Raw genomic sequence first — 13,349 nt, 5'->3', positions numbered from 1 at the left:
TGAGCCCACCCGGTCGGGCGCTCCCAGCCGCTCCACGCGCTGCCACAGCACCCCACGGGCCGCTGGCCCACAGCTGTGGGGTCGGGGGGCGAGCAGGATGGGTGCTGGGGGAACACCGGTGCCTGCCTGCAGGGCTGAGCCCCGTCCCACCCCGCCCCAGGGCTCCCCCTCGCCTGCTGCCCCCCAGCAGCAGGGGGGTCCGGCACCCCGGGGCTCCCTTTGCCCCGACTGCAACCGAAGCAACGCGCTTGGCAGGTCCACGGTTTAACCCGCACGAGGGGGGACGCTGTGCCCCGCTGTCCCCATGTGTCCCCAGCACAGCCCCCTGCCCCATCCCACCTCCTCCCAGTGCAGCGAGGGGATCTGGCTGCTTGCCAGCGCCATGGCCAGTGCCACTGGGCCACAGCTGCCCTCCGTGCCAGCCACACCCTTAAGGGCACCCCAGTGACCATTAATGGCACCCCAGTGACCGTTAAAGGCACCCCAGTAACCATTAATGGCACCCCAGTGACCGTTAATGGCACCCCAGTGAGCATTAATGGCACCCCAGTGAGCATTAAAGGCACCCCAGTGACCGTTAAAGGCACCCCAGTAACCATTAATGGCACCCCAGTGACCGTTAATGGCACCCCAGTGAGCATTAATGGCACCCCAGTGAGCATTAAAGGCACCCCAGTGACCGTTAAAGGCACCCCAGTGACCGTTAATGGCACCCCAGTGAGCATTAATGGCACCCCAGTGACCGTTAAAGGCACCCCAGTGACCGTTAATGGCACCCCAGTGAGCATTAATGGCACCCCAGTGACCGTTAAAGGCACCCCAGTGACCATTAATGGCACCCCAGTGAGCATTAAAGGCACCCCAGTGACCGTTAAAGGCACCCCAGTAACCATTAATGGCACCCCAGTGACCGTTAATGGCACCCCAGTGAGCATTAATGGCACCCCAGTGAGCATTAAAGGCACCCCAGTGACCGTTAAAGGCACCCCAGTAACCATTAATGGCACCCCAGTGACCGTTAATGGCACCCCAGTGAGCATTAATGGCACCCCAGTGAGCATTAAAGGCACCCCAGTGACCGTTAAAGGCACCCCAGTGACCGTTAATGGCACCCCAGTGAGCATTAATGGCACCCCAGTGACCGTTAAAGGCACCCCAGTGACCGTTAATGGCACCCCAGTAACCATTAATGGCACCCCAGTGACCGTTAAAGGCACCCCAGTGACCATTAATGGCACCCCAGTGAGCATTAAAGGCACCCCAGTGACCGTTAAAGGCACCCCAGTAACCATTAATGGCACCCCAGTGACCGTTAAAGGCACCCCAGTGACCATTAATGGCACCCCAGTGAGCATTAAAGGCACCCCAGTGACCGTTAAAGGCACCCCAGTAACCATTAATGGCACCCCAGTGACCGTTAATGGCACCCCAGTGAGCATTAATGGCACCCCAGTGAGCATTAAAGGCACCCCAGTGACCGTTAAAGGCACCCCAGTAACCATTAATGGCACCCCAGTGACCGTTAATGGCACCCCAGTGAGCATTAATGGCACCCCAGTGAGCATTAAAGGCACCCCAGTGACCGTTAATGGCACCCCAGTGAGCATTAATGGCACCCCAGTGACCGTTAAAGGCACCCCAGTGACCGTTAATGGCACCCCAGTGAGCATTAATGGCACCCCAGTGACCGTTAAAGGCACCCCAGTGACCGTTAATGGCACCCCAGTAACCATTAATGGCACCCCAGTGACCGTTAAAGGCACCCCAGTGACCATTAATGGCACCCCAGTGAGCATTAAAGGCACCCCAGTGACCGTTAAAGGCACCCCAGTAACCATTAATGGCACCCCAGTGACCGTTAAAGGCACCCCAGTGACCATTAATGGCACCCCAGTGAGCATTAATGGCACCCCAGTGACCGTTAAAGGCACCCCAGTAACCATTAATGGCACCCCAGTGACCGTTAATGGCACCCCAGTGAGCATTAATGGCACCCCAGTGAGCATTAAAGGCACCCCAGTGACCGTTAAAGGCACCCCAGTAACCGTTAATGGCACCCCAGTGACCGTTAATGGCACCCCAGTGAGCATTAATGGCACCCCAGTGACCGTTAAAGGCACCCCAGTGACCATTAATGGCACCCCAGTGACCATTAATGGCACCCCAGTGACCGTTAAAGGCACCCCAGTGACCATTAATGGCACCCCAGTGAGCATTAAAGGCACCCCAGTGACCGTTAAAGGCACCCCAGTGACCGTTAAAGGCACCCCAGTGAGCATTAAAGGCACCCCAGTGACCGTTAAAGGCACCCCAGTAACCATTAATGGCACCCCAGTGACCGTTAATGGCACCCCAGTGAGCATTAATGGCACCCCAGTGAGCATTAAAGGCACCCCAGTGACCGTTAAAGGCACGCCAGTGACCATTAATGGCACCCCAGTGACCGTTAATGGCAGCCCAGTGACCGTTAATGGCAGCCCAGTGACCGTTAATGGCACCCCAGGGACCATTAATGGCACCCCAGGGACCATTAATGGCAGCCCAGTGAGCATTAAAGGCACCCCAGTGACCGTTAATGGCACCCCAGTGACCGTTAATGACACCCCGGTGACCGCGGCAGCGGCACGGGGACAGACGGAGCCCCAGATCTGGCAGGGAAGGGTTCCCCACAGTCAGAGGCCAACGGCACGCATCCCGCTCGGGGTTAACTGTCATTTTATTAAACAGCAATTAAAAAGAGTGCAGAGGCCCGGGTGAGGGGCAGGGGTCCTCGCCCCACGCGGGTACACGCTGCGGTGAGCGGTGAGCAGCGGGCACCGCCGGTCGGCCTGGCAGGACACAGATGTCAAGTCGGGGGCCGCGAGCTTTCGCCCCCGGGGGCTTGGCAGCCACTGGCACCCGAGGCGCTGGTGAGAGTGGGAGGAAACACCCCCTTGGCAGGACAGACAGGACGTTCGAAGCTGGTATTTGTCTGCTCGAGACATCCCCAAATGCCCAGGTGCAGGAGAAAAAAAAAAAGAAAAAAAGAAGAGTAGAAACCGCAGCCCAAAGAGGCACCTCAGCCACGGCGGCTGAGAACTGGCCACCAAACTATTTACACTCCATCCAGGCACCCTGGTGCACGGCCCCGGCACACGGGCAGGCAGCGACGGCGCCGCAGGGAAAAGAGGATTCACCCTTTGGAAGGAACAGACGAGTGGCTCCAGAGCCTGAGACCCACACAGACAGGACGGACAGACAGCACCAGCTCCCACCGGCCGTCACGGGGCAAGAGGACAGGTGGAGGAGAGCGCTGGCTGGGATCGAGGTCTTTTTATAAATAAGCTAAAGCTAATCAGTTTATACACAGGGCCAGGGCTCCAAGACGTTGCTGGACTCGAAGCCTGAAGCGTGTCCCGAGGAGGCCGCGCGGGCCGATGCCCTCCAGGTCCATAGGCAGGTCCCTAGGCAGGCACACCGCTCCGAAACGCGCTCGTGGCGAGGGCCGAGCCCCGCCAGCCAGCCCAGCCTCCGCTGAGCGACGACCTCCGGCGCTGTGCAAGAGGGAGACCCCGGAGCGCAGCCGCTTCCTCCCGCCGCTGCCCGAAAGGCTCAACTGCGGCCAAAACCCACCCAGGACCCCAGCTGCGCCCGGCGAGGGGCTCCGCTGGCGGCAGGTCCCCGGAGCAGTGCTCCCTGCGCAGCTCACAGGGTGCTCTCCAGTGTGTTGTAGTTGTCCTTGAAGCTCTTCAGCTCCAGGAAGTGTTTGGCACGTTTGCTCTTCTGGTTGGAAGGCAGGTAGGTGACCTGGATGGTGGCGGGGTTGGAGACTTCAGAGGAAAGGGTGAGGTCCTTCGCTGCTGACTGGTGCTGCCGCTGGCTGCTGCCTCCCCGGGCCTTGGTCCTGCAGGGAGAGGAGAGGCCTCGTCACGGCTGCCGCCCACCCCGGAGGAGCCGCAAGACCACCCCATCCGTCTGCCCGACACGAGGCAGATCTGCCCTCGGGACAACAGCGCTCACTGAGGTTTTGAAAACCAAGGGTGGGGGTGCCAGGCCCGGAGCCCACGCGAGGTCTCTGGCTCAAAGCGGCCGGCCCAAGCAGAAATGTGGTCTGTGACCAAGTGACAAACCCAAAAATGCATTAACAGACGGGCTGCAAGGAGTAAGGAAGCCTGGAAAGACGGCCAGGCGTAACAGCCCACGCCTGAGGCTGGGTTTTGCCCCAAAGCCCACCTCTGTTCCCACCTCCACGACGCGCTACTGGAGCCCAAGAACCCACCACCGCTCCCCACCTGCACCCCCAGGCACTGACACTTACATGTTTGCCAGCTCGTTCAGAGCATCCTGGTACTTCAGATATTCCGTTTTCCCAAAGACCTGGATGCAAACAGAAAAGACCATGGAAAACCCAGCCGAGGTGACAGCACAACCTCATCCAGCCGTCAGAGCAGGGGGCTGGGCGACGCAGCACCGGCGCTTACCCCAGTGCCGTAGCGGGCACTCTCGTACCCATCCAGCAAGGTGTCGATCAAGGCTTTGCGGATGCCTTTGAAGGAGGCGCTGGAATTCCGCAGTTCCAGCAAGTAGGCACAGAAGTTCTTCCCTATTAAAGATTTTGGGTACCGCCCCTCTGCGTGAAACGGGATTTCTGGAACAGAAAAAGGCACCATGCAACCGGCTGAAGGGCAGGTAAAAACGCCTCATTTTTTGGTGGCTAATTAAACCTCCCACCTCGTCTGCTGCCTCCATTTGCCGACTGCTCCCAATGCTGTGAGTAGAGCTGACCCTCAGGCTGCCAACCCCGGGTGGGAGGAGTGACTGCTCTCCCCAAAGCAGGACCTCGAGCCTTATGAGGCTGCTGACCGATGCGCCACATCTTATTCCCTCTACACACGGTCTCCCCCCACCCTTCTCTCTCCCCCCACTCCCACCCGGAGCTCCCCTTACCAGATGTTCTGATCGCATCCAGCGCCTTCATCCTGTACAGGTAGTTATAGCAGCCTGGCAAAGAGAAAAGCCACCGTGAAAGCTCTGCGGGAGGTGGCAGCGGGAGGGAGGTGGGGAGATCAGAGAGGAGCAGAGCGCAGCGCCGCTGTCTCCTGTCGGCTCGCCAAACGCGATGTTGCAACGGGACAGGCAACAAGAGAGGCCGGTGCCGCAACTTGGTGACAGGAGAACGAGCTGCCGTAGTGGGAGAAGCACCAGACAGTGTCTCTGGTGGGCCCTGACGCGCCGTGAGAAGGGGGTACCTTGTGTCTCCAGCTGCAGAAGCCTGCTATCATCCTCAGCTAACAGCCGGGGCTCGTACTTGATGTCTTGTACCCTCGACAGGCGAATGTCGATTTCTTCCTTTAAATCCTGCATAGTGTGGGGGGAAAAAAACCCAAAACATTTACAGAGCGCTCACTCTGCCTGTGGGATCACAAGGATGATAACGGTCAAGTCCTGGGGGCCCTCCGAAATAAACCCGCTCTCTCTCCAGCTGCTCATCGCCACACCAAGGTGGCAGCTCCTGGAAATACCCAGTTTTGAAGCAGCCCCTGCCTGCCCTTCGGGGCACGGACAGATCCATGGGGGCAGGGGAAGGAGAGCACATCTCCTCACGGGGCCACACGCACCCACCTTGGGCGCGTGCTGTCCGACAGGCACGTGGGGGCCGCGGCGGGACTTCATGGCGAAGCGCATGATCTGGCGTTTCACAAAGATGAACAGCAGCACAAAGACCTGGAGCGCCAACAGCGGGGACGGGATCAGGTGTGCTGAGAATCCCCCCCCCCCCCCCCGCCAGGGTCTCACAGCCCCACGGACACCCTGGTCCCAGCCCCCCAGCCCCCCCAAACTCGGCAAGCACAGGATTCCCTCTTCAGCCCATCAGGAACCCCACGGACACCCCAGCCTCCACAGAGGCTCCTACTCATGTCCTCTCCCTGCCCCACAGACACCAGGACCCCACGGGTACTCCGGCCCAACCCTGTAAGGACACCGAGTCTGGCTCCGCGGGGGCTCCCCATGGATACCCTGGGACATGTCCCAGTGGAGCTGTGTGGGCAGCTCAGGCCTGGCTTCACAGCGCCCCGTGGACATCCCAGGATGGGCCTCAGAGGGACCCCACAGCACTCCAGGCCCAGCCCCACGGGAGTCCCACAGCCACCCCAGGATCAGCCTCACAGCGGCCCCACGGACACTCCAGCCCCAGCCCCACAGCCAGCCCAGCCCCACAGGAGCTCCATGGACACCCCAGGATCAGCCTCACAAAGTCTCCATGGACACTCCAAGCCCAGCCCCACAGCCATCCCAGCCCCTCAGCCACCCCAGCCCCTCAGCCACCCCAGGATCGCCTCACAGGAGCCCCGTGGACAGTCCAGGCCTAACCTCGCCGCCGTCCCAGTCCCATAAGAGCCCCACGCCCCGCCCCCCGCCCAGGATCGGCCTCGCAGGGACCCCACGGACACCCCAGGATGGGCCCCCCAGCCGCCCCAGGATCAGCCTCACAGGGGGCCCATGGACACCCCAGGCCCAGGCCCATCCCCACAGCTACCCCATCCCCACGGGAGCCCCACGGCCATCCCAGGATCGGTCTCACAGGGACCCCACGGACACCCCAGGATGGGCCCCCCAGCCGCCCCAGGATCGGCCTCACGGGGGCCCCACGGCCACCCCAGGCACAAGCCCAGGCCCAGCCCCACAGCACCCCCCAGGATGGGCCTCACCGCCGCCCCGCAGACACCCCGAGCCCGCTTCCAGGGGCCCCCACCACGTCGCCCCGGCCACCCCCAGGCCCTTCCGGCTCACCAGGCTACCGTAGGCCATCACCAGCACCACGTTAACCCCGGAGAGCCAGTTACTGCCGGCCCCCGCCATCCCCGGCCCGGCCCGGGGCCGCACAACATGGCGGCCGCCGAAGCCACTCCGCGCCCTCCCCACGTGACAGCGAGCACCGCCCCTCCTCCTCACGTGACGCGGGGCGCGCGGCGTCACACGCCAGCAGGGCGCCCCCTTCCGCCGGCGCCCCTCCCCCGCATCACGTGGGTGAAGCCGGGCTGGCCCCGCCCCCGCGCCCTCATCACGTGATGGGGGCGGGCGCCGCTGGTAGTTGTCAGTGTGGTGAGACCCAGGTAAAGTTGGCTGCGCGGAGGCGGCGGCGGCTCCGGTAACTGCGCGCGGCCCCTTTAAATCCCGCCCCCCCTCCTTGTCCCCGTCCCCGTCCTCCCCCCCCCGCCACCGCCGTACGCCCCCCTCGGCCCGCCCGGTCCCGCCGCCGCCTGGCCGCCCGGCCCCGCCGCTCCGGAGGCGGCCGCCGCGCCCCGCCGCTGCCGCCGGGCCCCGCGCGGCCTAGTGGGCCGGGCCGCAGCCGGGGGCTGGCGTAACGCGCGGCCGCCGCAGGTGAGGGCGGGCGGGCGGGCTGGAGGCGGGCGGAGGGGGGGAATGGCGGCCGCGGCCATGAGGGCGGAAGCGGCCCGCGTTCGCCCGCCTCCCGGGTGCGGGCCCGGCCTGGCGCCGCGCCGCCGCGGGGGCTCCCGCGGGCCCGTTCCGCTTCCCCCTGGCCGCCCGCCTCCATTGTGTGCGGCGGGCCCGGGCGGCTCCGGCCCTGCCGCGCTCCCGGGGCCCGCCCGGCCCCCGCCGCCGGCAGTAACAATGGGAGCCGGGGCTCCGCGCCCGCCGCCAGGCCGCCGGCTGCTTCCCCTGGGGGGGGCCCTGCCGGTGGCGGCCTCTCGGTGCGGGGCGGCCCCCCTGGGCGATGCCGGTGCGGTGCTCCCGGGGCGATGCCGGCCCGCAAAGCCCGAGCCCCCCGCGGGATCCTCTTTGCTGCCTCGGGGCGCGCCCCCCGGGCGGGGGGCGGCATCGCCCGCCTGAGCCTTGCCCTAAAGCGCTGCAGGTCGGTGCCCAGCTGAGGGCTCTGGGGGCGTATCTGGGGGCAGCCCCCCAAAAATCTTGTGCTCTGCACGCACGGGAGCTGCGGGGCTTGCAGCTGCGGTGCGTTTGCTCCACAGGAAAAATCATAACCCGGATTAACTGGGCTCCTTCTGCGCTTCTTCTGCCCAGTGTTGCAGGAAAATCTGTTGCAGGAAAATCTTTCCCAAGGCTTTGCCCTCCGTGGTCCTTCGGAGCCTTTTGCACGTGTTAATTGAAATTTGTCAGAGGGGCATGAAAAGACAAATTTTTCTGTATTAACAGAGAAGGGAAACTGAGGCTGGGATGTGCAGGGGCTTGCCCAGCACCACCCAACAGGTCTAATGCAGCCGGGGATAGTGGATGTGACCGACAGATCCTTGTTCCAAAACTGTAACTTACCTGATATTTCTAATAAAATAAACAGTTTGTTACATTTTTGTATCACCTCTTTTTCCCGAGACTCCGCACTTCGTGTAGCTGAGACGCTCTCCTCTCTAGACGTTGAAGGCGAGTAGCGGTGTAGTCTGAAAAGGGGTAACGGCAAAGTGCGTCGCGGTTACTTGCAGCTTTCTTTGAAGAAAAGATGTTGTAACCTGTAGCTCTGAAGCTTCTTGTTTTCCCTAAATCCTGTACGGACGCATCGCTTTCCCGTTGTCTTGAAACAGAAGCGCTGGCCTGGTTTAACGCTGCTTCTCTGGTGTGGCTCAGCCACGGTTTGCTTTGGTTGGAGTCGCCCTTTTTTATGACATCTGGCTTGGTGAATATATGTATGGGTTTGCTCTTTAAAAAAGACCAGAAAAAAAGAGGTAAAACACTTTTGATGAAGACTGCTTTGAACTGGTAAACTTGTAGTCTGGTTACTTCTCTGCGGGGCCAGTTCGAGTGTCTGGATGACCAAGATTTGCGGTGAAGCATCGCCTGTGAGCTGTAGTAAAGTTATGATTGAGGAGTAAATTAGCAGCAGCCAAGTCCTCTTCCCTTAACGCAGCGCATGGGGCGTTGCGTGGGGATGCCCGCTTACCCGACAGTCTCTGCAGGGTCTGGGGCCCAGCTGATATTTTGATAACGGATGTTTTTCTTGTGTGTGTGTGTGTGTTTTGTTTTGTTTTTATTTTACATGTTAAAGAAAAAACTGTCACGATTGAATTGTGGCAGAAATGCAGCTGGGCAGAGCAGAGCGTGGCAGCTGTTGAACAATGCCCAGCCACTGCACAAAGGTTCGGGGCCGCAGACTGCTGGAACTGTATCCTATTGAAATTGCAGATTAAGTTACTGCAAACGCGCAGGATTGCTTCCCTCTGGGCCTGCAGTTCTGCTGCCAAATTGGTTTAATATGACAACTTGTTTGTGCGTGAAACACTTAGAACTGGGAGAGACGTAGCAGTGGAGAGCGAAAATAAATACCGTGGGCAAGAAGCCTGCGTGGAGCGTGGGAGGGATGGCTGCTTAACCCAGGAGGCTTTGTCTGCTCTGCCTTGGGTGAAGCCTGGGCTTGGTGCTTTTCCTTAAATCTGCTCGGTGTCACCTGCACCTTGGGGGGTCCTGGTGACCAGGCAGGTAGCTTGGGTTCTTCTCTGATAAGAAGCCGTGGTGCTGTGTAGCTGGAAAACTGTGGGTTTAAGTCGCTGCGAGGCATGGGTGGCCCCAAAACGCCAACTTTGGAGGTTTTGTGGAGGAATTGTGCTTGAAAACTTGCCTGCGAAGGAAGGCTGGATGCTGATGGGAGCAGGAGCGGTGGCTCGCGACGGCATAGAGGTGCCATTAGGGTCTCCGTGCTCTTGGGGAGAGATGTCGCGGCCCACTTGAGTACTCCGCTCGCAGACCTTGACAAGAGACTCCCCGGTTCTCGCCAGGCTGTTTGCTAACCCCGCTGCTCAGCTCTCCCCGCTTTGTGCACCAGGTCTTGCTCTGTGCTGCCATGGTCGGTGTTCGCAGGCAGCGTTTCAGATCAAATCCTGCAGGTCGCATTTTCTTGCTCGGGTTTCCTCCCCGCTCTTCACGCTTTGTCTGTGGCTCCTTCCCCTGTCCCAAGCATCTACCTGCGGCACTGGCACCTGGAGCAGCCCCTGCTGCTTTGGAGGAAGGCGTTGCAGTCTTGTTAATGAAATCCAAAAATGTGAAGTTCACAATTACTGATATTTCGGCTGTTTGAAAGTAGCAAGTCCTGCCAAGTGCTGTGGGATGCGTCTGGCATCCCTTGTGCCTGGGAGATGATTGGCAGGGTAAAACTACTTAGTGCTGATCCCGTTCTAACCATCCGGGCTGGGCTCTTCCCCCGAAGCTCAGTGTGAGGTGTTAAAACTCCGCTTGCTTTGGATGTTCCGTGGCCTGAACTCTTACTAGGATTGTTTTGCCTCGAGCGGTTACCTAACAACGTTACTGGCTGTTATTTCTTGTTGACATCTAGTTCGGGTTTTTTGGTAGTTTTTTTAATACTCGGTAGAAGAAAACTTAATATTTCCAGTTCTGAGGAATAACTGAAGCAAGCAAAACCGGGCAGTTCTACAAGGGTGGTGTTTTTTTGAAATAATATCCCGCAAATCTGTTGCACCGCTTACTACTAGAGTGTTTTTGCTTCCCCTGCCCTGCTTTGAAGGCAGGAAAGGAGAAGGGAAAGTAGTAGATGTGTCTGAGGCTCTGAGGTGTTCTGCTCTCCAAGTGAAGTTCCTTTAGAGCTTTTTTCCCAAGCCTTCCTTGATATCTGGGTGATCGCTGTAGCCCTTTACAGCTCTGGTCACGGCAAATCCGTGCCAGCAGCAAGTCATTAAACCCTTCAGCCCGAGTGCTGCTGCTCCTGGGTCCCGATTACTCCCACCTGGACGCAGGTGATGTTTCATTTAGGATGCTCCACCGTGGTAGCGGTGGAGAAACTCTTGGGAAGTACAAGTGGCCTTTTAGTCTTGGGGGCACGTGGAAGTGGCAGGCTGGCCTGCCGTGCTTTTTGGGGAAGCAGCGGGGAGGGTGGGGGCCCACGACGGCTTTACCGTCTGCCTCACCCACATGCTGGTTCAGTCTTGGTCCTGCCTTTTGGTTTTGGTTTCTAACGGTCTGTTCTCTCTTCTCCCCTGACCCACCGCAGAGTTCTACCTTGTAAATACTGTTATTTGTATATACTGTAAATGATGACATCGGTGGGCACTAACCGAGCCCGGGGGAACTGGGAGCAGACACAGACACAGAGCCAGACACAGCACAAGCAGCGGCCGCAGGTAAGGGCAGCGTCCGTGGAAACCAGTTAGCTGGGAGGCGGAGAGCTGGCACTCCTGCCTGGCCCGCTGCTAGCACTTGGGCTTGGCCTAACGAACTTCTGGGTGCTGCTCCTCGCAGAGCCAGGTTAATTGGGCGGCCGCTAATGGTGGGGCTTCTCTACTGGTGTCTCCGAGTGGGGGCTGGGCTTGAGGTTTGGGTTTGCCTCCATCTGCCCGTTCCCCGTTTGCTCTCGTGAACGCGAGTGGCTGAGGAGCAGCCTGCAGTGGGTCTTGGCGTTCTGGTGGTGCTGAGGTCGGCTCAGAATGGACGGTTTCGGTGATTGCTGCTCACCTGGCGCCATGGGGCCATCCAGCAGTACCTCCCTTTCTTGCATACTCCCCCCGCACTCACTCCTCTCGGACTTTCTCTCTGAAGCTTTCCTCTTTCTGACCCTCATTTGCGCCTCCTTTTCATCATACTGATTCCCTTCCAGAAAGGAAGATCTCTCCAGAGATCTGAGGGAAGCGGCGTGGCCTTTGGAGAATGGTTTGTCGGAAACGCACTGCTCTAAACGTGCTCTCTCTACGTTCCGTTTCTTTAGGCCACTGCGGAACAGATTCGACTTGCACAGATGATTTCGGACCATAACGACGCTGACTTTGAGGAGAAGGTGAAACAAGTGAGTGTTGAAAGTGAAGGTGAACCCTGACGGGAAGCCACGGTCGATGTTGAGAGTACTGTGAGTGCTGGGAGGTGTGGGAGGGATGCGGCTGGCTGCTCCCTGAATTCCCTTGGTCCCGGGAACGCAGGGAACGGGTGTTATCCTGAGAAAAGGAGGTTGTAGGTTGGCTTGGGGTGAAACAACAGTGACCCACTCTCAGTTACTTGTTGAAGGGGGCGTAATTAAGCCGAGAAGGAGACTCCCAAACCCTGACATCTCTCTGTAGGATTTCTGGTTTGGGATTCAACTTGCTTGCTTCCTAAGAGATCCGTTGGGATTTTGGTGCGTTCTTGGTTTGGGACATGCTGACCATGGTGTGGTCTTCTTTGCAGCTGATCGACATCACAGGCAAGAACCAGGATGAGTGTGTGATTGCTCTGCACGACTGCAATGGGGATGTTAACAGAGCCATCAACGTGCTGCTGGAGGGCAATCCGGACACGGTAGGATTGGGTCCTGTAAATCTGGTGAGGCTTAGTTCAGTGTAACTGCGTATTTGGAGACGAGACGTACAGTAATGTCTAGATAACGAGAACCAAAACGACTGAGTCGTTCCACAAGTAGCATGTAAAGTGTGATTGTGTCCTGGCTTCTTAACGCTGCTCTCTGTAGGCTTGCACAGAACGCGAGTGTGGCCAGCAGGCCCAAAGGGATAGAGGGGAAAACGCAATAAATCCTTTCCTTCCTATTCCTTTTGAATCCAAGCACTTTGACGACAGTACAGTGGCACCTGTGTAAGCTTTCACGCTGCTGTGAGTGTGAAGTAACTTGTGTTTTCCCACAAGGGCTGGGTGACCTGTGTTGAAAGGCAGGTATGTGTCAGCGGTGGTTCCTTGCTTGTTAGAGAAAAGCAGTTCTGCATCTCTGGCGCTAAATGTTCGCTTCCCAGCGATGCGCCGACTGCCTTGTGTGCCGCTGCCCGTGCCACCTTTTGGAAAATCTTTTTGCTGTTTGTTGTGGAGTTAGGCTCAACTGCTGTCACTCATGCGGGTGCCTTCTGAGGCAAGCCAAAGTCAGCTCTGAGAACAAGCGGGTGCTTGCTCAGGAGGAACCTTCTGACTGGTGTGTGGGATGTCGTTCGTTTTGTGACAAAGACAGCAGAGGTGCAAGATCTCTTACAGCCCAGTAAAAAGCCTACAAATATCAGAGCCCTCCAAACTGCTGCTGATCAAACGTATCCTCCCAGCGCCCTGCTTTGGCTGAAGCTGACTCAGCTCTTCATGGAGTTGAGACTCTAAATATCACTTCAGATTACTATGCATGAGTTCTTTTATTATTATTGCTATTAGTCCTTGAGTGTAGATGGAGGAGCTGGACATCTTGGACTATATTCTGTGTAACTGCTCCCCAGCGTCAGGTGCCTTGCTAGCTTGGGCACCAACCGAGTTCAACACAGTGCACGCAAGCATTTTTCCTTGCCTTCAGAGAGCCCTTTCCATTGACAACTAAACAAAATAGCTGTTGAAAAATCCTTTCTAAAAGGATGATATCAATGTGCCTTGCTGAGGCAAAGCTTTGCCACAGCTCTTTATTTTCTTCCACCTCCCCTGCAACCGGTGGCTTCCAG

The 13,349-nt window shown here is 58.6% G+C and overlaps 2 protein-coding genes across 14 annotated transcripts in view; one reads left to right on the top strand and one right to left on the bottom strand.

Annotated features, from left to right (window-relative positions):
• Positions 1–3,537: 3,537 nt before the first annotated feature.
• On the bottom strand, positions 3,538–6,911 carry C19H1orf43 (chromosome 19 C1orf43 homolog). The gene is made up of 7 exons (XM_056322500.1): positions 6,772–6,911; positions 5,602–5,703; positions 5,229–5,337; positions 4,927–4,980; positions 4,461–4,627; positions 4,298–4,356; positions 3,538–3,883 (listed from the first exon to the last, which is right to left on the bottom strand). The coding sequence occupies exons 1-7, from the start codon at positions 6,838–6,840 to the stop codon at positions 3,685–3,687; spliced, it is 759 nt and encodes a 252-aa protein (XP_056178475.1). The 5' UTR covers positions 6,841–6,911; the 3' UTR covers positions 3,538–3,684.
• A 97-nt stretch (positions 6,912–7,008) lies between these two features.
• Positions 7,009–13,349, top strand: part of UBAP2L (ubiquitin associated protein 2 like) — a 30,891-nt gene continuing 24,550 nt past the window's right edge. For 6 of the 13 annotated variants that reach the window (XM_056322251.1, XM_056322249.1, XM_056322248.1 and 3 more), the window contains exons 1-4: positions 7,009–7,094; positions 10,952–11,081; positions 11,663–11,740; positions 12,115–12,225. In XM_056322251.1, coding sequence (XP_056178226.1) covers positions 10,992–11,081; positions 11,663–11,740; positions 12,115–12,225 — 279 coding nt within the window. In that variant the 5' untranslated portion in view covers positions 7,009–7,094; positions 10,952–10,991. Of the gene's footprint in view, positions 7,130–10,951; positions 11,082–11,662; positions 11,741–12,114; positions 12,250–13,349 lie in introns of all 13 variants that reach the window. The other 7 variants (XM_056322250.1, XM_056322247.1, XM_056322241.1 and 4 more) reach the window with 2 other exon arrangements.

This window comes from Falco biarmicus, chromosome 19 (assembly GCF_023638135.1).
Source record: "Falco biarmicus isolate bFalBia1 chromosome 19, bFalBia1.pri, whole genome shotgun sequence".
Lineage (NCBI taxonomy): Eukaryota > Metazoa > Chordata > Aves > Falconiformes > Falconidae > Falco > Falco biarmicus.
Note: the sequence above shows the minus strand (reverse complement) of the source record. Positions and strands in the feature narration are given on the sequence as shown.

What these genes read in the sequence shown, in the direction of transcription:
- C19H1orf43 (XM_056322500.1), bottom strand. Translation starts at nt 6,840, where the DNA reads ATGGCGGGGGCCGGCAGTAACTGGCTCTCCGGGGTTAACGTGGTGCTG. An exon ending in TCGGACAGCACGCGCCCAAG is followed by an intron (nt 5,338 to 5,601) that starts GTGGGTGCGTGT and finishes CACACTATGCAG; the next exon opens with GATTTAAAGGAAGAAATCGA. An exon ending in TCTGCAGCTGGAGACACAAG is followed by an intron (nt 4,981 to 5,228) that starts GTACCCCCTTCT and finishes TCTCTTTGCCAG; the next exon opens with GCTGCTATAACTACCTGTAC.